The following is a 23296-nucleotide window of genomic DNA, read 5'->3' on the forward strand; positions in this document are numbered from 1 at the left end:
TTCAGGTCATTAATAATAATTAATCTGCAGCCTCAGGACCACACTTCAGCTCTTTAATCCTGGGAGTCATGAGACGTTTTTCCAACTTTGCTTGCATCTCTTCAGCTGTGCTTTATGCCTTACAATGCTAAGACTGTTGCATTACATTTTGCGATACGATGCGACAATTTCACCCTAGGACAGCCTTCAGAACTGAATGCCATTACACACTTGTCGACTTGGAGAATTATCTTTTGAGTTGAATTCCGTTCAATACAAGCCGCCAGTATTCCAATTTCAACATTCACACTGCTTTTCATACGTCTACTTTTTTCCTCAGCTTTGGTTTTGTCGAGTTGTCCCACTTTTCTTGGCCATTATTGTGTTGTGGTTGTTGGATTCCACAAAACAAATGAATTGAGCGATGTAATTTGCAAGCATACAACTCCATTTGTAACCTACAACGAGGTCGTAACCAAAACTAAAAGGTCACACTCACACACAATTAATGCTTTTGCTTAAGACATCTGAGGTCTCCTGAGATTTCCTTCACAGTGACCAGTCAATTCATGGTAGTAATGAAATAAATAAATTTCTTAACTCAAAACTAAATCCATGAGATCTTTTTTGGTATAACGTTATAAAATGTTCATAAATTTCGTTGCAGGTGTTGGTTGTGAATTACACAGAAGAGAAAAACTTTGAATCGGGGGTGAAAAGAGAGGATGAGAGGGGATTTCCCAGTTCTCTTCTTAGAGGAGAATACAATGAGGTGGAGTCTGCAAGATCCTTCCAGGAGGCTGTGAGACAGTGGAGGGGACAGACGAGTGATGGAGCAGGGGAGCCCATAAGTGAGGAAGCGATGTGGATACCTGATCGCCCAGGTAAACTGCACAGACGGCTTCAGGCACACATGTGAATACACATACATACAAGTGGATTTATGTCATAACCAGCATCGATAGTTCCACTAAGTTTGAATGAGAATAGTGAGGAAAAAAGTGTCATCTTAGATTTTCATATTAGTTTTTCTTGTTATTTTCTGCTTCCACCCTCTCATCTGTCGTCCACTTTCTCTGTACAGACCCATCACCATTTTTGATTTTTGTTGAGACATTGCACAGTTCAGTTGTTGCGATACCATTTTTCCCTTGCCCATAAATGCCCATGAAACATAAATGAAACTTTTTTTATTATCAAATGATTTTTTGGGCAGTTTATGAAGGGATTTTCATGAAAAGAAAATTCCAGTTTTACCTGAGTAAAAAAAATATGATTGGTACATCGAAAATATCCCATTTATTGAAATATTAAAAACTAGTTCTACAAAGCAAAATTTATAGTCAAGTGAATCTATAGAAGTAAAAAAATTAAGCCACAGCAAAATGCATTAATAGGTGTACACGTTAGTACTTGACAAAATGTTTTTACATTTTTGCCACCTATGCCCATCCTTTTCCTCTTAGCTCTTCCTCTCTCTCCTTCCGTTCCATTTTTGCCTACTCCTCAGCTTTTACTACCCCCCCCACCTCCCCATTTTCCCTGTCTCTGCACTGATCTGTTCAGGCCTCATAGAAAGTGCTGACCACGGCAGTAGGGGGGTAATCCATGGGTGTTGCATATTGAGATAATGAGAGGAGTGTTAGGGGGTGGCCCTACTCCACACCACAGTATTAATCGCCTCAGCTGATTGCATGGGCATGTGTACAAGCTCCACTGCGTCAGGCAATTTTTATGCCTTTTCACACATACTGGGTTTCCAAATGCATGTGTGTGCAACAGTGTTTGTATGTCCAGGTTTATGTGGGTGTGTATTATTAGCACTATTATTCTACATTCTGTGTGTATATGTATGTGTGTGTGTGTGTGTTTAGGTGTTTGTGTGTGTGTGTGTGTGTGTGTTTAGGTGTTTGTGCTTTTTATTAGGCCTCCTATTTTCTCTGCTTTACTGCTTGGACAGACTCTGCTCCTCTCTCTCTTCGCTCTGCTCTGCAAATTGCTGCTACCCCCTCCAGCCCTAATTATTTCTGTCAGGCCAAAGGCACCCTAGCCCAATTTAAAGCTGCCACTGTGGACTGCCAAAGTGTCTCCAGTACAATCATAACATTTCTCTTTCCTACCTTTTGCTTCCTCCTCTCTCATGCACTTACTACGTTCCGTCTTGTATTGTGTACATCTCTTTCTTATTCCCAGGGGGCACTCTCCTGTCTGTTTGTGTTTTGGCACTCTTGACGTAGTGACAAGGTGTTTTCTCACTTTTTGAGGGGAGGTGTTTTGAGAAAGGTGTTGAGAAGCTGGCAGACAATATTTTCTTGCTCCCCTGTCTGCCTTTGTCTAATGTCCTCTTTTCTTTTGGCTATATTTTCCTCCTCTTACCTTAACTTTATTTTTATGTGATCTCCCTCCTCCCTCTATTTCTCCAGTATCAGTGTCAGCCACAGCAACCCAGGCTGACCTCTCTCCAGACAGAGAAGCTGAAGGACAAGGAAGAGGAGGGGGACAAGGCAGGGTACCTCTCAGGGTGGAGTTTAGTGACAACAGCCTTACCTACATGGACAGGTTGCTTCTCAAGAAGCAACGCAGGTACACAGACACACCCTCGTCTCTCATATCTATTTAAAAATGGATGACTTGATAGTTTCCAAAGAGTGAAGCTAGAACATCTTAAATACTCTAAATACTAAATGTTAGTCTACTGTGCAGAGTCAGGCTCCAATTCACCAGCACAAATTTGGCAGTGCCTGGATCTTTTGGCTTCATTTTTGCATCGTGGAAGGAATTGGAGATGTGTTTTCCATCTTTATATATGAGACAGGACAGGAGGACCATTTGCTATTGGAACAGGAGCGCTGTTGCTAAGATCAGCTGATTTCACTTCAACACAACAGTACCACAAAGTTCACAGAGGCATTGGTGTTGTTTTAACTGTCCAACAAAACAAATCTATTATATATTCAGATTCATCTTGTCAGACAAAGTAGGAACAATCATAATATTTGGACTGTTAGACCAAATATTTCAAAGAAATTATATCAAATATCAAAAGGTAAGATTGCTCTCCCGGGAAGATGGTGCACATTGAGCAGTCATGAGCCAGGCTGCGAGCAGACACATCACATCTCTGAAAATGCTGGCGCAAATCTTCAAATACGTATTTTTTGAACACACTCACTCACAGTGCACTGAACACAGGAGGACCCCTTGCGTCTAACTGGTAGAAGTGGATTTGGACACACCCGAAGTGCAATTGCCACATCCACAGACCATGTTCTTAGAAAGTTCAAATAAAGAAGTTGAAGTGCAGCTTTATGTGGATTTGAAAATCTGTTTCCAAAATAAAAACTTGCCTTTCACTTCAGGCCATTCACTGATTGTTATGTTGAAAATATTTAAGTGCAACACCTTGAAGCTTATAGTGATAACACTCTTTTAGGCATAGTGAAACCATTGTTATTTCATTAAAACTGTTAAAAATAGTAATGTATACTATAATTAATGTTGTACTAACACTAATTCACACATAGAGAAGTCACTTAGTGGCACATTGTTAAGGTTACTACACTATTTGTATTACTGGGAACATTCATTTTGTCTGTCTAACACACGTAATCTTGTTACTTCAATTGCTGGAAACATGAATAAGCTGATATGTGGAAACACAGTTTTCACATCGCACACATCTTCCATTGCTGCTGCGCTTGCCTCTCCGTGTTCAGCCTACATAACCCACCAGTGTACAAAGCAGTTTCTCAGCACTTATTGTGCAGTGGACTGCCTGAGGGCCTGGCTTCGGCAGGTCCCATTATTACAGCCCTTTATTTAAGCAGCTCCTTTTGGGCTGAGTAGCCCACTGGAGAGCAGGCTGGAGGAGAGGAGAGCAGAGTGCAGTTTTGGGCCCGCTGACTGCCTGAGCTGGAATGCTTTAAGTCCCCTGTTGTAGCTGCCTTTAACTGTGGAATAGACCAGAGACCCAATCTAGAGTGCAATAAGCCTGCAGCAGTGATGGTGGCAGAGCTTAATGGAGAGACAGAGAGACTAGCTGGCTGGCGGAGAGAAAGAGTGAGAGGTTGAATTTTAACAAGCGTCTATAATAATGGGAAAGGGAGTGAAGGAGGGAGGGAGCACGGAGGAGGAATGCGTTTTTAAGAATTTGCTAAAAGTGCTAAGCTATATCAGAGTTGTAAACTCTGTCACCTCGTTAGATTTGTGGAAGGCCCGGAGGTTACAGGAAGCGATCCTGTGACCACAGGGGGCATTATGGTTTCTTGAGCAGGCTGGGCAGAGTGGGTGGGGGTAAGTGAATGCTCGGTTCTCCATCAACTGCCAGAGTCAAAGTATCTGTGATGGAGGCACTGAACCCTGTAATAAAAGTCAGTGCAGGAATAGAACTGGGGTCTGCACTGGCCCCTTCCAGTGTCTGCAAGGCCTGATCTGACTGCCCTGTCAAGTTTAAAACCCAAATCTGGTTTCATGTGACATTATATTTGAGTTATCTCTGAAGGAAAAAGCACGTCCATGTATAGGGCTTCTAAAAGGCATATGTGCTTACTTAAGATACACAGAAATGCTTTTTCAAAGTTAAGTAAAGCATGTTACGAAGAAATTCAATAAGGCATAAGCCATAGTGGTCCTGTACAAGACACATATAGCTTGTAATGACCGTATAGAGCTTTTATTGGCTTATTGAGCGCAGGTCCAATGGGGTGATAATATTGGCTCAATGGCTGTGAAACAAAAGGGCAAATATGGGCAGAGCCATTAGATTATTAGTTTGAAAAAAGAACGTCTTTAATTTCCAGGCAGCCAGAGGAAAGGCTGTGAATGAGCATACATACAGCCGTTGCCAGGGGACCTCTGAACAACTAATATCAACAAAAATGATCAAGACAGCAGCCCCAGCGCACAAACACATAAAGTACATAAAAGCAACATAATAAAAGAAGAAAAGTACACAGGCCAAGCCAGTGTTATAACTTTAAGGTTGTGCAAAACAGCAACATGTTTCCTTGAGGCCAGTTCATAAAAGACCTTTAAAATTGTTCAAAGGAGAAAGTGCTTCTAAGGTAATGCTATTTTGCAGCCCATTTTATACTTGGGGTGCATGAAAGGAAGTAGTTTTACTGAGCTCTGAGTGCACTCTGGGGATATTTAAAAGGAATCAAGTTGAAGATCTAGCGCTGTAGTTGCTGTTATGATAAGATAAAAGGCAGGCAATATAAGTAGGTATTTTAAATAACAAAGTTTCCCTCTTTTGTATCTGTCAATATTTCTTACAAAGAGATACTGTAGATCCTCACTCTTATTCTTGAGATGCAAATATTGATATTTTGTCGATTTGTATTAGGAAGTAAAATCTTTTCTAATGTTAAAACACAATGTTTGCCTAACTGCCTATCTCAGAGAGCCTGTCTTATTGATGCACCTATTGTAGCAGTGCATCATCTCCCAATCACTCAGTTCTACAGTTTGATAATGTGTCTCTTAAGCGCATCAAGGTAGTTATTCTGTATTTCACCTTTACAGTTTTATGGTGAGTAATTAGATAATTTGTGAATAACTTGTGAATAATTTGCCACAGTATTTTAACACTACAGAAATGCTCTTCCTTACCAAGTTGTATCAGCTCACAATCCTTCCTACAACCTTTCAACAGAATTTATTTTTGCCTCTGTAGATGCTTTAAACATATGACGAAGGTCTCTGTATCCTGTCCTTCATATTGTGCCTTTTTCACAAATTTTTTAAATCCAATATCATGAATAATGTATTTTCTGATGTAAAATGTAAGACCAGAGGAGACAAAAAGGCCAACATGTTTCTTTTTACTTTGCCCTGGTAAAACCTAAATGCAAACAACCTAAGGCTATTGAGGCTTCTTGCATGTGAAATACTGTGTGTGAGGAGTAAAAAAGATGGATGGAGCTGAGGGATGAGAAGGGGGATGTGAGGGGCAGGAAGAATGTATACCCCTCTGAGTTCATTAGGTAGAGAAATAATCTACAGTACATTGCCAGGTTGGAGGAAATGGACTAAGTAGGAGGGAAGGATATAAACTAAAAGTATCTACCCGTAGTCGCCCCTTAAGTCTCACACTGACTTTGGCAAGATTAGACTGGGAAGGAGGGATAAGTGGTGGGTGGTGGGGAGGCTTAAGTGGGCCAACAGAATTATGTGACTATAAAGAACAAAATCAGAAAGTACTCGTGTATCCATCCATCCATCCATCCATCAGTCCGTTTTTGTGTCTGTCTACCCATCCAGCCATCTGCCCATTGATCCATCCATCCATCTATCCGTCCATCCATTCGTAAAGGAGTATGACTGAAAAGAAAAAATTAGGCAGATTTTCCTCATTCCGTATTAGTCTTTTGTCTGTGCTCCAGCTCAGGGCCTGTGGGTTTATCTTTAATTTTTAATTTTCTACCGTATTTGTTCATTGATTTATTTATTATTCTTTTGTATCCAGGACACCAATCGAAATGTATGATCCTTTGTCAGCACTTGATCTAAAACCTCAAGCAAACACTGAGGAGGAGAGTAGCCTCACAGGTAAGACACGTGCATGAACACAACTACGTATACGCAAACACACATCTGTATGCCCATGAACATCTTTCAATGCTGAGATAGGATTTTGGCACACATGTCTGACAGCTGTTTGTTCTTGATGTATGCCTCTCTGATACACAGAGACGAGAAACAAGTAAGGACAGAATAGTTTGACCTGCATGGGTATACACACACACACACACACACACACACACACACACACACACACACACACACACACACACACACACACACACACACACACACAATAGCAAAAGTAAAAAAAACTCTCCCTCTCAGCGGGTTTGACGTATCAGTACCTGCCCATCCATCCGTGCCGGTGTGATGTGTAATCACTGGCTGTGATTGTGTGGGCAGAGGGCTGTTAGAGGCGGCTCATGCCTGAGAGCTTTCACTCTGCTTGGGTAAGAGATGGTGCAGGGGAGAGGGCGGATAGGGTTTGGACTGCAGTCTGGCGCTCAGGGCATGGAGCTCATCAGTCGGGGGAAAGCCCTGGCTGTTGGACTGACAGCCGGGGTAGCCAGGAGGGAAGTTCAGCCGGGTCGTCTGTCCTCTTCCAAACCTCTGGACTCAACTGCCCCTCATCACATCAATCAAGATCTGCATGTCCTTGCCTGCTCGCCCTCTTCCCCACTGCTGTCCATCTAAATAGTTGTGTCTTTCAAAATATTGGAGTTAGAAATGTTTCTCCTTGATCCCCAAAGAAAAGTTTAATTTGTGGTGAGGCAACCATACAAATACGACACCGAGTTTTGACCAATATTTCTGACAGAAGTATCCTTGTGGTTGAAATGTCTGAGGTGTATATTATAAATTAACAATACCCCTTGCAGCTCTCCACTGAGCCTGCTCTTATAAATAAGAGATACTTAACAGCCTGAAAACTAACACTATGCCTCCTGAAACAGCTGTTGGCTCCTAGATATTACAACTTTTATAGAGAGGCAACTTTGCTCTTTTATCAACTCTTGCTCTTTCTATCCCAGAATATTTGATGACGAGTACCAGCCAACCATAGGTTTCTCTTTATTTAAATTATTTTTCAAAAGTCACTCTCTCTTCAGTTGAAATCCCAACACTATGCCAGAGATTATACCATGTCCACAGTGAACTACATGTGAGTTTACTGGATGACGGGTCCAAATTGAGTAACATCTTCTGTCTTTATTGGGCTTAAGTTTAAAAGTTCAGTCATAGTCATTTACTTCGTAGAATTTAGCGATGTTTCGACCACAGGAACTTTCCCCTGTAACTAGGAACCTTTTCAGGAACTCTTCGCGTTTATATCGCAGGACCAGGGTCTAAATAAAGTTCAAGGCAAATCATTTTTTTCCTCCCCCAAATTTCTAAACATTCATAGTTAAAGTTAAATTAAATATACCCATTTTTCTTTATTAAGAACACAAGTATTCACATCATGACTTTCATTTCTCTCCTCACAATGTAGTGATTGATATTCTATTGTTTTAGTTATACAAAGATGTGAGGGAGAAAGCATTGTCTTTGGGAAATGCAGAGCTGTCCATCAGCTGATAAACCATTCCTGCCACCTGCTCCGAACTTTTCTAAAGCATGCCAATTACAACAGGTTGCAGAGATTCTCCTCATCTCCTGCCTTTGAATATGAAAGAGTGGGCTATGTGTGTGTCCATGAATGATGAATGACGAGAAGTAGTTTTCTGGCATCATGTCGGGAGCACTCTCTTGCTTTAAATTCTAATGTTCCTGATCTGTCAGACCGATGCCGTGATGTGATCGGAGGATTGTTAGTAAGAGCGAAACGGAGAGAAAGAGAGACGGGAAGGAGCCATAGACAGGGAAGTTGCAGTGGTAAAACAATGATAGAAAAACATGCTGAAGTTTTTTTTACCTAGCAAGGCGATCAAAAAAAGATTTCTAAATTCAGTTGTTACTGTTATTCTCAGAAAGATATTCAAAGGAATGTAGATATCATATTCATGCCCAATGGCTCGAGGCATTAGTATGACATAGACATACAGGTGCCATAGATGACCACATGTCTCCTGCAGCAGGGTAGTGTCCTCAGCACTGAGAGTGCCATTCATCCCCGGCTGTGTCAACAGCATCTGTCAACTGTAACAAGATGAAAAATTACTAAAGACACCACAGTGCAGCTCAGTGTGTGTATGTGGCCTCTGATCCCCAGAGGATGAGGGGATAAGAGAAGAAATTACCCCGCTGGTATCAAGATATCCAGGCATACCAATACCTGCTCTGTCACAGGAAAGAAGCTGTAAAAGACACTGGAAACATTACCAGAAAGAAGCACTGAATACATGCTGTAGTTTTATACAGCGTGATTCCACTTATTTTAGGAAATATATTAATGCATAATAAAAAAATGATGTATGTATAAAAACCCAGGAAAAGAAAACTTATATTTTACAATGCCTCGCTCAAAGCTGAGGTAATTTAAACTTGAGACTTGGAAGTAGATGTATCAGATGAATAAAATACAGAAAACATATTTTATTTAATTTCCGTTAAATGTATCTTTAATCAGACCCATGCCCATCATATTTCATTGGAGTTTGTTCTGGGGTCACCTTCAGTGCTTTCAAAATATAGATAGAAAAGTTCAGCAGACAAGTTGACTGACTGCAGAAAGTTGAGACTTGACCTAAAGGTCAAACAGAACTCTGGGGGGTTGTTGGCATGGCCTGTGATTGATTCATGTGTTTGCATGTTTCATGATAAATCCTCCTGTCAATGTAAAGGCTGTATGATAAATGCTGTAAACATCTGGGATTATTTTCAAATTGACTGGACTTCATTATTTAACAACACTTTCAGATACTTACCTATACTTTTAGTTTTTTTTCTTACATAACAAATGCCCTCTCCCCCTCACATCACAACACACAACATGTCTCTGCCCCTCTTTGCCCATCTTGATTTGTGTGCGTGTTTGTGTTTACAGCTCAGGAGGAGGATTTCCGTTGCTACTGTGCATCATTGTTTGCAGTCCCTGTCAGTGGGGGCGAGACTCGGGCTCAGATCACTGCACCTGAACCGTGCCTCGTCATAGAATTCCTGGATGAGGTGAGAACGACTGAAGCATTTTGGTTTTAACAGCAAAGTTTTACCTACATGAAGATGCAGAGTGAATCTAGACAAGCAAACCGGGGAGTAGTCACACATCAACTTAATCCCACAAAAGACCTCATAGAAAACAGCATATTCTTTGTTTCCATCTTTCTCTTACTGTCTCATTCACATGATCTTTTTTTATTTCATACAGACAGACAGAGACATGAATGGAGTCTCTGCTGAACAGAGGACGAGCAGCAAATCAAAGTAAGAATCAATGTAACAAAAACTAATCTACTCTGACCTAATCACACAGCTACTGTACCACACTGACATTGGCCGGTGTGATGAGAGCAAGCACATGTTTACACACAGAAAACTGTTGATTTACAAAACAAGCGTGACAGCATCTGTATTTATTATTGATCAAATCTTCTACATGAATCTCTCAGCGTGTAGTCAAGAGAATATACTACAGTAACAGTCTCTGCCCGTGTGAAATATGTGTCTGAACTGTCTGGTGAACAGTGTGAGTTCAAGGTTTGCTCGTCCTGTACCAAAATTATAGCATAAATAATTCAACAGGCTCTTTAATGTATTGCTCACCCAAAGCATGTGATGCAATGATATATCAGTGTTGTACAGCACTGGTGCAGGGCCCATCAAGCTGGAGTCTCGGCCAATGAAACGAACTGATTCTCCGCAATGATAGATGAGATTTAACACCCTGATTTTACAATTGATGTCTGTTGAGAGATAAATTTAAAGGTGAAATCGTGTTGGCCGTTAATTTTCAGCACCCGAATTGAAGTTTCATACAAGTGAATTATGAGGTGACAAACTAAGAATTCAAAGCATTCTGGTAAAGGAGTAATTTGTGAACTTTTTTAACCATTGAATGAACTTTGGTGTTTCTTTTTGAGGAAAGAAAACCTTTCTTATATTACGTCATGCATCTCGTTGTGAATATCTTGACTTTTTAGAAAGAGTAGTGTTGGTGGAGCTTGGAGTCAAAGGTCAAAGGAAAGTAGAAAATCTACTAGCATGCATGAACAATCAGTTAGTACAATATTCATTTAATAGGGAATCATTTGATGTAAATACAATTATTCACAAGGTTGTGAATACTTGCCAGGAAAGTTAAATATAGCCATTACTGGATCAACATGGACGCCTATTTTCCCCACACAGGGATCACTTGTTTGATCAAGTCCCCAACAAAGGAAAAACACTGGTCCCCCAAACAGCCGTGACTGGTGGTGGGTCCTCGAGAGTCAGCCGCTCCTCTCTCAGTCCATCACGACCATCCAGTCAGTCCAAAGCACCCACACAACCTCAAGCAGCTCAGAGGCTCCATCCATCGGAGCCTCAGACTTCCGAAGCAGATCACTCAAACAAACGTAAGTTGAGCATTTTTTTAAGATTCATTTAAGGGTTTTCTGCTGAGTTAGTTTTTTACACATAGCAGATGCAATGAATGAACTTTATAAAGCTGCACTATGTTCACTGAAAGCTTTGTTGTTGATGTTTATGTGCATGAATTCGTACATATCCCAAAAGAACTCTATTCTCATGCACAAATACCTTTGGCTATTATTTCAGTGAGTTTCGATAAAACAGCCGAGTGATTGATAGTATTTTAGTTAGTTTTTCAATGATTACTCAAATGATAGATATGACAAATTGAAAATGACTAAAGGTTTGAGAAAACTATTGTTCCAAAGTAATTTATTATAGATTTTTCCCTCTTAAATCATTCAGCTGACTTACAAAATCAATGGATACGGCATATTTTTTATTATAAAACATTTTCTAATCTATTGAAATTCAAAGCACAACAGTAGTAGACAGAGAAAATGTACTGTTCCTTTCTCAGATCAATGTCAAGTTAAGATTTAGTTCTGCAGTGTGTCCATGTTACATGAACACTGGCAGCAGAGTGTAAAAGTCAGATTGTGAGACTGTTGCTGTAAAGCCGATTAGTGGAGAAGTCCCCTCACTGGCCCGGGTAAATGCAGACCCCGGGTCAGGAGTAAATTTGTTGCTGCAAATGTTTCTGTGTGATATTAGATGCTCCAGCAGTTTAGTGATGTATGCTGTGAGCTGATTCATTAAAATGCATCTTCACCCTCTCCTGCGGTGCTCCAGTGGTCATCCTGCTCCCTGACTGTGCAGCTGCTCCCTGCAGAGCCTCATCCCAACAAGACGTTCTTTCAGTCACTCTGCAACAAACACTCAGCGTTTGCGACTGTCTGTGTTAACACATTTCAGTTCGAGCTTGTTGATCATTCAGCTGGTAACCAATGAACTGTAATAACACATGGCTGCAAAGGTGGCCCGTGATTTTATAGTGTGGAAATACTTGTTTTAATGAGGCAGTAAAAACAGTTTCCACAGACTCATCAATCCAAATGTTAGATTTGTATTATTTTCTCAGGGGAAACTACAGTGCTCAGCAGACGCAGCCTTTGATTTTGTGCAGGTTTGAGCCCAATTAAAAACAAAAATGGAAAGATGCCTCCAGTCTGATCCTGGTCTGAGTCTAGTTCAAAAGCAGCTGTTAAGTAGCTGCTTTTATCCTTATTGTATCCAAATTTAAAGTCAAATTAGAAATACTTTACCTTAAGTTTACTCTAATGTGTATGATTCTGTTTGAGTGGCACTAGCAAGATGATTCTTCAAAGTGTGATAAGAAGCCAAAGCTCCATTACCTAAAAGCATCTCAAGGCAGAAACTATCTTTGTCAGGAGAAAGATTATTATCTTAGTGCATAGAGCTAGTTGCTCCATGTACTAAGATCATGTTTTCCTGAAGATCTTTTTGAGAAATGAAAGGTCGAGTAGTGATTTATGTTGTAATTAGTTTTGTGTCATGTTCTGAAGAGCAACCATGAGCTCTGGGAACTTGAGATGGACATTTTTCACATTTTGTTGGCAGAATGAAAATCACTCATGAACAGATACATTTTTAAATCCAAAAGACATTTCCTTGCGGAATTGTTGCAAAATTGTCGCTACCTGGTTGTACATCAATGAGCCTAAACATTATGACCACGAGTCTAATGTATCTTCTAACGTATACCTCTATACCTGAGTCGTCAAAATCATTTGACTCATTAGTGAACATCTTCTTCTAATGAACCTCTCACAGCCTGTACACTTTGTATGTACACTCTTTTGTATACAGTTCAAAATGGTATACAACTATAAATTGTAACCATATAAATGACTGTAGACATTTGTGTGTATGTTTAGTTAGTTAGCATTTTCCTCTTCTCATAAAGGATGAGCAGCAGTGAGGAACAGTCTGGGCGACTACCAGGGGAGTCAGAAAATGCAGGCTGATCAAATATTTGATAAAATTGAAGTGTTGCTCATCCAAGTTAAACTGGAAAAATGACAGATCCTGAATGGTGTAAGAAAATATAAACTATATTCAACTAAAATATATAAAAGTTTGTTTTACTTTATTTTCTGGCCTCTTCCCTTTATTAGATAGGAGTGGTGCAGATAGACAGACAACGTATGGAGAGTAACATCCAGTGAATGGTCCCAACAGCTGCTTTTGAACCAGACGCAGACCAGGATCAGACTGGAGGCATCTTTTAATTTTGTTTTTAATTGGGCTAAAACCTGCACAAAATCAAAGGCTGTGTCTGCTGAACACTGTAGTTTCCCCTGAGAAAATATTACAAATCTAAAATTTGGATTGAAGAGTCTTTGGAATCAGTTTTTACTGCCTCATTAAAATACTTTTTTCCACACTATAAAATGATGGTTCACCTATGCAGCCATGTGTAACTGGTTACCAGCTGAATGATGGACAATACTGTGCTGAAACGTGTTCAGACAGTTGCAAACGCTGAGTGTTTGTTGCGGAGTGACTGAAGGAACGTCCTGTTGAGATGAGGCTCTGCAGTGAGCTGCTGCACAGTCAGGGAGCAGGATGACCACTGCAGCACTGCAGGGGAGGGTAAAGAAGCATTTTAATGAATCACCTCACATCATACATCACCAAGGTGCTGGAGCTTCTAACATTACACAGAAACATTAACAGCAACTCATTAACTCCTGAGTCCCACAAAGTGTGTATTTACCTGGGCCAGGGAGGAGACTCCTCAGCTGAACTACTTTACAGCAACAGTCTAATTCCTACAATTTGACTTTGTCTTTTCCACTTAAGTCTGTGCAGCAGCTGCATCTGCGGGTGTTGATGTAACATGGACTCACTGCAGAACAACAACTTTACCTTCAGAGATGAGCTTATTTAGCTTTTCTTCCTGGACTATACAGTAAATCACTGTGTATGGTTACATATGCATTATTATTCCAAAACATTAATGATACATCGATGTGACAAATGAGCAATAAAAAAATTTGGGAAATAGAAAACAATTTTCCAATTTTATATTTTGCATGCAATTTATTTGTAAAATTGATTTTATAAATAAGTGATCCCGATGCATGTTAACACTATAATAGATGGCTTAAGAGACAGAGTATGTGGTCGCAGTGTCAATAGTTAATCAACTGGAAAAGAAGCTAAAAGTCTAAATAAAAGAATTGGCTCTGGCTACATATCAAATGTCCATCTTACAGTGTGGAAAGCTGTATTTATTAAATAAGCTTGCATGGTGACACCTTTACCTCAGTGAATGTGACCTCCAAGTCATTATGGACATCCCATTGCGAAGGAATCTGTATAGAGCCTTGGCCACACTGAAAAATACAATGAAATTAACACGTATGTTTTACAGTGTAGAAGTAGTGAAGGACAAACTTAATAATCCTTTTTTGGAGAAAGACTCCTTTGTTTTTTTCTTTAAAAAATATATGTGACCACATACCTGCAAAATCGAATAACTATGTCTTGCGTTATCTTTTGTGCAGCATTACCCTCTAAAAGTATGCCAACAGCATACTTCACTGCTGAGACCCCGAGGACTTCACAGACATCAATCCAGACCTCAAAGTCACAAAAGCCCATTTGTTCCACCACTGTCCCCAAATCAAAAGCTGAGCATGGGTCACCACCACGTTTGTCCTCATTACCACATCCCGAGGCTAAGATCCCTAAATCGTCCCGCTCCCCTCTCTCATCTCCACCTGATGTCTTTCCTCTGGCTACCACCAGGTCACCATTCCCAAACCAGCCTCTCTCCCCTTCTCCGTCCGACACCTTCATGCTTGGGTCTACCTTCACAGTCTCACCATCAAGCTCTATTGAGTCAACTTTGTCTCCCAAAGTTTGCCACTCAACCCCATTACAACAAAGCTCAGACTCGTCTCTGCTGCCAGAACGACAACAACCTTCCACTTTATTCCCAGAATCAATCTCTTCTCCAAAGCTTTTTCAATCACCACCAAACAATCTGGAGTCCCTAGAGAAATCCCAGCATTCCTTGAGTGACCCAGAATCTCTCCTATCAGATAATCAATTCCAGCTTCCTCAGTCTTCCAGGCCATCCCCACAACCAAAATCCCTGGAACCAAGTCAGTCACAAGCCCTCCCAGCACCACTAAGCGCAACTTTAAAAGCCCCGTTAAGTTTATCTTTATTTAATGAGACCCCACCAGATGCAAATTCTAGACGTACGTCAACTCCAACATATGGGGATGCTCCAGTTTTAATGTCTCCTTGCTCCTTCTCTGGGAACCATGAATCAACTCTGTCTCAACGAGATACACAGTGTATACCTACGCTTTCATCACAATCCTTAAATGTCATCCAGAATCATCCTTTCGCTTTGAAACTAGATGAGGAAGAGGAGCTATCAGTGGGTAAGTGAATTGTGATAATGAGCTGTCTGAATGCGTGTGTGTGTGTGTGTGTGTGTACTGCTGGTGCTGAACTGGTGATAAGAGCACCAGTTATTCCTGCATGCAGTCTGGTTTTATCTCTGTTTGTGGTTGTATTGCCACTTTTATGTTTGTTGTTTGGTTTGGATTCAAAATGTTTAACTAATTTGTAATCACTGCCCCAGTGATTACAACTGGAGTATCGGGTGCTCCGCCTATTCTCCTTTCAACAAGAGTATATGGCCAAGCTTCTCTCTGTTTACATACATATTAACACATGCAATCAGAAAGCATCCTCCCTACATTCATATCAATGCCAATGATACACTTCCCTGGACCCTCTTGAGATTCTGTTCGCTCCGTGAGGTTCCTCATTATTCTAAACACATTTGCCAATTCACACCTCATATAATTAGCAACTCTAACTCTGATCATGTAATTTGAAAAGAACATTTCCACCTTAACTTAGAAATGCACTTAATAGAGCGCATACCTCCGGCAAGGCCCAACAGTCCGCTTACATTCAACCAAACTGCACCAAAGTGAGGACACTCCTAGATATCAGTCCAAAAATAATATGCCAGACTTTTAATCGAGATCCATGAATTATTCCCTGGGAAATCACTAAGAATGTCAAATGTCATCTTGCAATGTAAAAAAAGTGGCAACAAATTCCTGGATCCTGCTCCCTGATCTAGATTTGCACCAAAATCTAACGGGTTCTTTCCTGACCCATATATCACATCCTGACACCAAGTTTCATCGTAATCCCTCCAGTAGCTTTTTGTAATCCTGCTAACAAACAAATGCTGGTGAAAACATATTGAAATAATGAAAAAATTGGGATCTGGTAGAGTTTCACCAGCTAGCAAGGTGGAAAACGTTTCCATGTAGCCAATTTTATAGCAGTAATGGTAATAAGAATATCAATCAGGAAATGTATATTTACTCTACAGTATGTCCATCCTCCAAAACATACTTACTTTCCGACGCATTACTTCTACCAATATATACCAGCAGTATGATCTTATGGTTATCTCACACGAAAGTACTATGCAGTGAGATTTTCAGAGCCAAATAATAATTTACACAGGCCAATATTTGGATTAGAAGCGTCGTCAACCCCCCCCCCCACTGGCTCGCTGTTAATCCAGCAGGGGATTCAAATCTTTTAAAATTAGTTTAAAATGGACTTTTGGTCTACTTTCCTTCTGTAAGCGCTGCCCCCCCCCCCCCCCCCCCCCCCCCCCCCCCCCTTTCCTCTTTTCCTCCATTGATCCATCATCTCTTTGTTTTATTTCATCCTTAGTTTCTATCCTTCTCTTGCTTCCCTTTCCTGCAGCTCTTTCACCAGTTTGACTCTAAAAGCCGACTTTATCAGCTTTTTAGAGTTTGATGTGTGTATGGAAATGTCAAGGACACTCAGATCCCATTTTAGTTTTTTATGTTTCCTTGGATGTAGAATAAATAAATCGAATTTGTTGGAAAAAAAAAAATACTTTCCCAGCTTGAATTATGATTCAAAAAACGTCTGTTATCCTCTCAAAAGTTTGTGTCTGTACTTTTCATGAAGACAGTGGAGATGAAATGTCCAGCGACAGTCTGGGTCCGGCTCCACACAACGAAGGCTCCTCAGATGAAGAAACCCAGATGCACGGACGTTTAACAAGAGGGAGATCCAGAGAAGAAGAGCGGGGGAATTCTGTCACATCTCATCTCGGAGATTCCTTTGTTCCTACAGATGCAGACATAGAAAAGGATCTGCAGACTGACGAGCCAGAACATCTGTCAGAGCCCTACATGGTAACATATTTTCATATTCCCACATACTTTTAGCTTCTTTGAGGTGGAAACCTTGGGCCAAAGAAATGTAATAGCAGTATTTTTCTCTGGGGCACATGTTTAAGCTAAAGTCACAGGACTCAGCTGTAAATATGTTTTTCAGTGCTTTTCAAGCCGACAATCAGGAAGCAAAATAAAGTGTTTTACTGTGTACTGAACATTGGCCTAATAAATTGACTTTATAATTAGAATTTGGCTCATTTACCACCAATAAAACGTAATTTCTTTGGACGCAAATATTGAATTTCTTGCCTGAAATATAATTATTGATATTACAGTAGTGAAAAATATTAGCTTGCCAGTAAATCATTAAAAATAATTTCTAAATATACTGCGATAGTTCTATGCCATTATGCTAAAATTTGTATTTGAAATATCTCTAGGGAGAATAATAAAAGATATAAATGGGCAACTTTTAGGTAGAAGTTTTACACTCACATCATTAAAGTGGGAATAATTATGAGCAGATTTAGCGACATACAGTTTGTCATTGTTGCTGACCTGATATATTAGATAAGATTTGTGTCGCACTAATTGCTTTACATTATTCATCTATTGCTCCGAGACACCTAGGGGCTGTGGTGTGCTGCCAGGGGAAGAGAAAAGAAACAGTGGATTAAAAAAAACACCCCTGGAATGGTCCCAAATGATCTGTCAGCCATTTAATTGTATGAATCCTTTATATACTGTGACAGAGGGATGAAAAAAATAGGAGGAGGTGGAGGGCGGTTGGCGATGGGGGTAGAGCTTCATTAAAATGCTGGAGCAAAATGAGGTTCATGATTGTGAAGATGGTGGTTATCTGTGGCCTATGGACCTAAATCAAACTGCTACTAATATGATTAGATAATGATAAGGTCATTTTTTTCCATCTTCAGCCCTCCGTCTATCTGTCTTTTGACCCGATATCTTCTCTTGTCCTTCTTATGCGATCTCTGCCTCTATTTTTCATAATTCTTTTTGTCTATTTTCTGTTCCCCATTCTTTTTCTTTCTCCCTCTTCACCATACAGTTCGGTCAGCAAGGTCTCTCGCTATGTCATTGTTATGCCACTCTTCTTTCATTCGCCCTGTCTTCCTCCCCTTGTCATTCTCAGCTCTCGCTCCCTCCTCACTCTTAGCAACACGATTCCCTCATGCCTTCCCTCCTATTATTTCCTGGCCCATCTGCAGCTCTCTCTCTCTCTCTCTCTCTCTCTCTCTCTCTCTCTCTCTCTCTCTCTCTCTCTCTCTCTCGCAGCGCTGTGGCTGGCATGCAAATGCATCAGATTCTAATCTTAACTAAACAGAGTTTCCTCATTTTACAGCCGTCTCACAGGAGGACACTTGCGTGGGAAGAGCGGCTGGCCCACCAGGGCGTTGTGTGATGCTCTCGGCAGCTCCAGGGGTTAATTAAAAATCAATTCATCAAGTGGAAACAAAGGAAACAGGGAGGGAAGGGAATAATCTCCAATGAAAGAGAGTGGCTTATTAAAATGCATTTACACAGTCAAAAAATTAAAAACCCACAAGTTTTAACCCACTTACCTGTCGAAAATTAAAGTTGAAGTGATATTGAATTCCACTTTGTCCCTTAAACTTGAACCCAAGCCATGAGAGCACAATATTAATTACTTATTCCCCCTTCTTCACTCTATTTTAAAGTCTCTTCCTCTCTCTTTACCCCCAACACTCCATCATGTCCCCTCCTCAACCCTATATAATATATTTCTCGTCTTTCTGCGGCACTCCTTCCACTTATTCCCTTTGATACCACTCACTCCCTTCTTCCTCCCGTCTGTTTCCTTTTCCTCTTAGGTGATGCACAACTGGAGTGCTGGGTCTGGATCAGAGCAGTCTTGTGATCTTGAGAGGTTTTCTCCTCTCAGTGTGGATTTGAGTTCTAGTCTCTCCAACACACCAGAACGCACAAGCTGTGACGCACTGCGAACATGCCAAACTCCATCACATGACTCAGACCCAAAAGGTACTGTTACATACCCACTTTTTTCTTCTTCTCATGTTTTCCAACACACTGCATCGGGAAATTCCGTAGCTGCTTCTCCATGCTTCAAGAGATTAGATTGTAAAGATTACCTCTGTGTCCAACTTTTGCCGGGAGATACTTTCCAATTTGCAAGTGTTATTCATATCACAAAGGCCCCATAATAGGATTTAGAACAAATACGTAAAAAGGTAGAGCTTACAAGAGGGATGAAAATGAGTTTTAAACCCAGAGGAGTGTTGGCTGCACGGTGGAAAACGAGAGATGGGGGACAACACGGATAATTTACTACTGGTGGGTCCGAGGGGAGCGTTGCAAAGATTCCTTTTCATTCTGAGTGTGTGTGTGTGTGTGTGTGTGCGTGCCCGTAAATGTGTGACTCTTTGTCTGCACATACGTCTAAGCCTGCGTGCTTCTTTTTTCCAGAATATTTAACTTTATGTTGTGCCTCAAATTTCTTAAACGGTAGGTGTTGTTTCTTTCTTAAAGGTGAAGGTAGTGAAGCTTGCATCCTTCACATGTTGTCAGTGTAATGTCATTTATTTTTGCAACAACTCTGAAAACCTATTGTACAGAAAATGCTGGAAAACTTAACAATATCCAGAGCCCAGTGCACTGCACATCTATTTGGAGGTTTTTGTATTTGGTCTTATCTTACTATATATATATATATATATATATATATTATTAATTCCTATAATTGCCCCTTGCCTTCAGGCAGCTGCAAAGACAATTTGTTTCACACTTAAAGATTTTTTTCTCATTCTTTTCAATGCCAAGTTTCAGCTTGAACTACATTAGACAAAAACTGTTGTAACAAGATGGTTTTAAAATCATCTGACATTATCTGTGTCTGTTAGACCGAATAGCCTGTTGAGGACAGTGCCCTGAGGTATATGATAAATATCCTATTTCTGACTGCAGCCCGGGCATTGGGAATTATTTTTTAATGCTAATGATTTGTAAATTGACCTTGTCTGTGAGGTGTGCACACCGATGGAAGTCGAGCCCGCACCTCCAAATTGCATCAGAGTTAAAGTAATAATATCTGGATCCAATCAGATCCAATCAGATGCTGTAATTTGTCCAGCCACACAGTGCTCATTACACCTTGTACTCTCGTCCAAGGCTTTGTGATTAAATGCATTAAAAACAAAGGTTGCTTTTTGGATTCAGGAAACATTTCTTATTCATACTTTTATTATTTCTTCTGCCCAAAATGATTCCATCATCATTTTCTCTTCATCGGGTCTAAAAGCTCGGCTCTTCTCTGTGCCATTGTCAAGACTGTGTTAAATGAAAGAGGTCGAGCATGAGACTCGCACAAAAGCACCACCACTGTCCAATGCTCCATGCAGCCAGCCGCTCGTCAAAACCTCGCACTGTCTCTGCCACCATCGTTAAAGCTCCAAAGTTAATGAGAGAGAAAGGTTAGAGAGGAGGAATATCACCTTGACAACACTCCACATTCGTTTATTTCCCTCCATCCCTCCATCTGTCTCTTCTATTTTTCTCTTTTTTTTCTTTCCAGGCAGGGCTGAGGTCCAAAAGGTTTTAATATGTCTCCTGCTCTCCCTCTCCACCTCTTTTTCCTCCCTGTCACCTGGTCAGTTGGAAAATGAGGTTGTTAGTGTGCAGTTTCTGTCTTGTGCGCATCCAGTTAGAGCGAGAGAGAGAGAGAGAGCGAGAGAGAGAGAGACTGACAAACCTCCACAGAGAGAGAGAAGAGATACTGGCAGCCACACAAGCTGTATGATGTGGTGCAAAGCAGACACATTAATGAAAAGACAGGTAGACAGCCGCCCTGACAAAAAAAAAAACCCAAGATGAGAAAAAGACAGACGAGCTGACTGACAGAATTCCAGTGGTATCTATCTCTTGTATTTTTAAATGATTTTGTTTTCCAAAAAACTACTTCAAACCTCTCAGTTTTCTGTTCCTGAGTTGAGAATCTGGAGAACTGACTCCTCTCCTCCTCTCCTCCTCTCCTCATTTCATTCAAACTAGTTAGTGGACTCTCCATCCAGTCGATATTATTAATTGATTGGCTAACCACTGGAGAGGCAGAAGAAAACAGCAGTGATTGCATTGCAGCTGTCAGCATTAGCTGAACACACTTGTTAGTAATATTGCTTTGTTACAGATGTTGCTCCTGTTTTATTGAACCAAATATAAATGATTACATTTACTTTAAGGATGAAATCATTCATTTAATACAATAAACCAGTTTTATTTTTTTAGTTGATAAACAGCCATGAAAATATAATAAAAACAATATTCTTTAATTGACAGAAGCTTAATCAAAAAGTTTTTCCATCCGTATCTTCCAATTCACTTTCTGGTTATAGGATGGTTTGTGTGGGTTTTCCTTGTGCCGCTCTGCTTCTATTCTCCTGTTAGGGCCTTGGCACACATAAGTGAATCTAGCAGTAGCAAATTATAGCCTCCTGATTCACTTCCAATCAGCGCAAGCGAGGGGGGAAAGCAAAAACCTGTGCTTCCTGTGGGGAAACACATTTGCAGTGTGGCTTCGTGTGGAGGTTCCATTTTGATGAACTTTTCCCAAATGATATTTGCTTCAGATTTCCATATGTGTGACCGTGCCCCCAGTGGGAGCTGCTGGTTGGGCGTGACCTCCTGCGTTCCTGCTCTGCCCGTCCACTCTCCCACGCACCTCTTCCTCGTTCAAGCAATCATCCACTCAATTACCTGCAGTATTTAAAGGACTGGTCTAAACACCAGTTCCTTGCCAGAACTTGAATTTCGTTGATTAAGCCAAACTATTCTCAGGGTCTCCCTCATACAAACACTCGATATTTTGCACTCTAAAAACTCTGCCCCTTCCCCAGACACTGGATTCGTCCTCACACGGGGCTTTTTGTTTGCTTAATTTCTTTGAGTCTCATGTTTTCTAAATACCAACAGATGCAGATAGGTTGTAAATAGCATACATTGCTGTTTCCATTTGCTAGCTACAGGTTCAACTGATAGCAGCGTCACCTTGCATGGTCTTTATCTTTGGATCATATTTTTATCTGGAATGCAGTTTCTCCAAATGTTTCCTTGGGCATGTGAAGGGCAATGAAAGAATATGAAAGTGGAGTAAGTGAGGGAAGCTTTTAAAGGCTTTTGGGCAGCTGCAGCTCAGAGGTAGAGCGGGTCATTCACTAACCAGAGGGTCAGTTCCAGAAGACCCATTCCGTGTGCCACAGCGCCCTAACTCTCCCCTGACGGCTGAATGTGACTGATGTATAATGGAGAAAGTGCTGCACATAGATGCTCTGTATGAATGTGTGTGTGAATGGGTGATTGTTACTGTAAAGCCCTTTGAGTGGTCATCAAGATTCAAAAAGACTTATATTAATGCATTAACCTTTTAAAACAGGGACAGAAACTGGTAGAGACATTGAGATATTGAAATGTATATAATATTTTAAATTTTAAACACTTACTAGTCAAAAGTTGTATGCTCAAAAAAGGAAAAAAAAGGTTGAGGTCACACTAAAGCTGAAAAATCATTTACAACAGATTAACAGTTAACTTAGTTAACCAAGTAAACACAGCTTTCCTGCAGTAAATGAAGTCTTGAAAGTTAATGCAAACAATTCCTAAAGGTGCCTGAACTTTCTTGTATACTAACAAACCCTCTGTCTGCACTAAGATGGAGCTGAAACTTAATGCAACTGTTGATGCATTTTCAGGACAACATTCTACTGCAGGAGCTAGTACGGTATATAAGAATATCCGAATAGTGAGCAGAAGACAAGTAACAAAGGGAGTCAGACTTGTAGATGAGGGGTTCATCCTACAGCAAAATAATAACTCAAAACATTAGAAGAAAAGAACTCGACGGTGGCTTTATATGATAGAAGAGCAGCAGAGTCTATAGATTAAAACCTCACTGAGCTGGATTGCGATGATATGAACAGAGGAGTGAACACAAAGCAAAGTACAAGAGCAACATATTTATGAGAACTTCTGCAGCAGTGTTGGGACATACTTTCAATACAGTGTTCTATTCCTATTCTAGACAGAACAAAAGAAAAGTTCTACACACTGTTTGGCTCCCAATA

The 23296-nt window shown here is 40.5% G+C and overlaps 1 protein-coding gene across 4 annotated transcripts in view; it reads left to right on the forward strand.

Annotated features, from left to right (window-relative positions):
- zbbx (zinc finger, B-box domain containing) overlaps positions 1 to 23296 on the forward strand; it is a 55835-nt gene that overhangs the window by 25242 nt on the left and 7297 nt on the right. For 3 of the 4 annotated variants that reach the window (XR_004615836.1, XM_034604240.1, XM_034604243.1), the window contains exons 9-17: positions 647 to 863; positions 2403 to 2562; positions 6446 to 6528; positions 9491 to 9612; positions 9812 to 9867; positions 10792 to 11000; positions 14490 to 15380; positions 16972 to 17201; positions 19037 to 19205. Coding sequence is in view for 3 of the 4 variants with exons in the window: in XM_034604240.1 (XP_034460131.1) it covers positions 647 to 863; positions 2403 to 2562; positions 6446 to 6528; positions 9491 to 9612; positions 9812 to 9867; positions 10792 to 11000; positions 14490 to 15380; positions 16972 to 17201; positions 19037 to 19205 (2137 nt within the window). In the remaining variant the exon portion in view is untranslated. Of the gene's footprint in view, positions 1 to 646; positions 864 to 2402; positions 2563 to 6445; positions 6529 to 9490; positions 9613 to 9811; positions 9868 to 10791; positions 11001 to 14489; positions 15381 to 16971; positions 17202 to 19036; positions 19206 to 20754; positions 21082 to 23296 lie in introns of those variants that run through there. The other variant, XM_034604244.1, reaches the window with a different exon arrangement.

This window comes from Hippoglossus hippoglossus, chromosome 13, assembly GCF_009819705.1.
Source record: "Hippoglossus hippoglossus isolate fHipHip1 chromosome 13, fHipHip1.pri, whole genome shotgun sequence".
Taxonomy (NCBI): domain Eukaryota; kingdom Metazoa; phylum Chordata; class Actinopteri; order Pleuronectiformes; family Pleuronectidae; genus Hippoglossus; species Hippoglossus hippoglossus.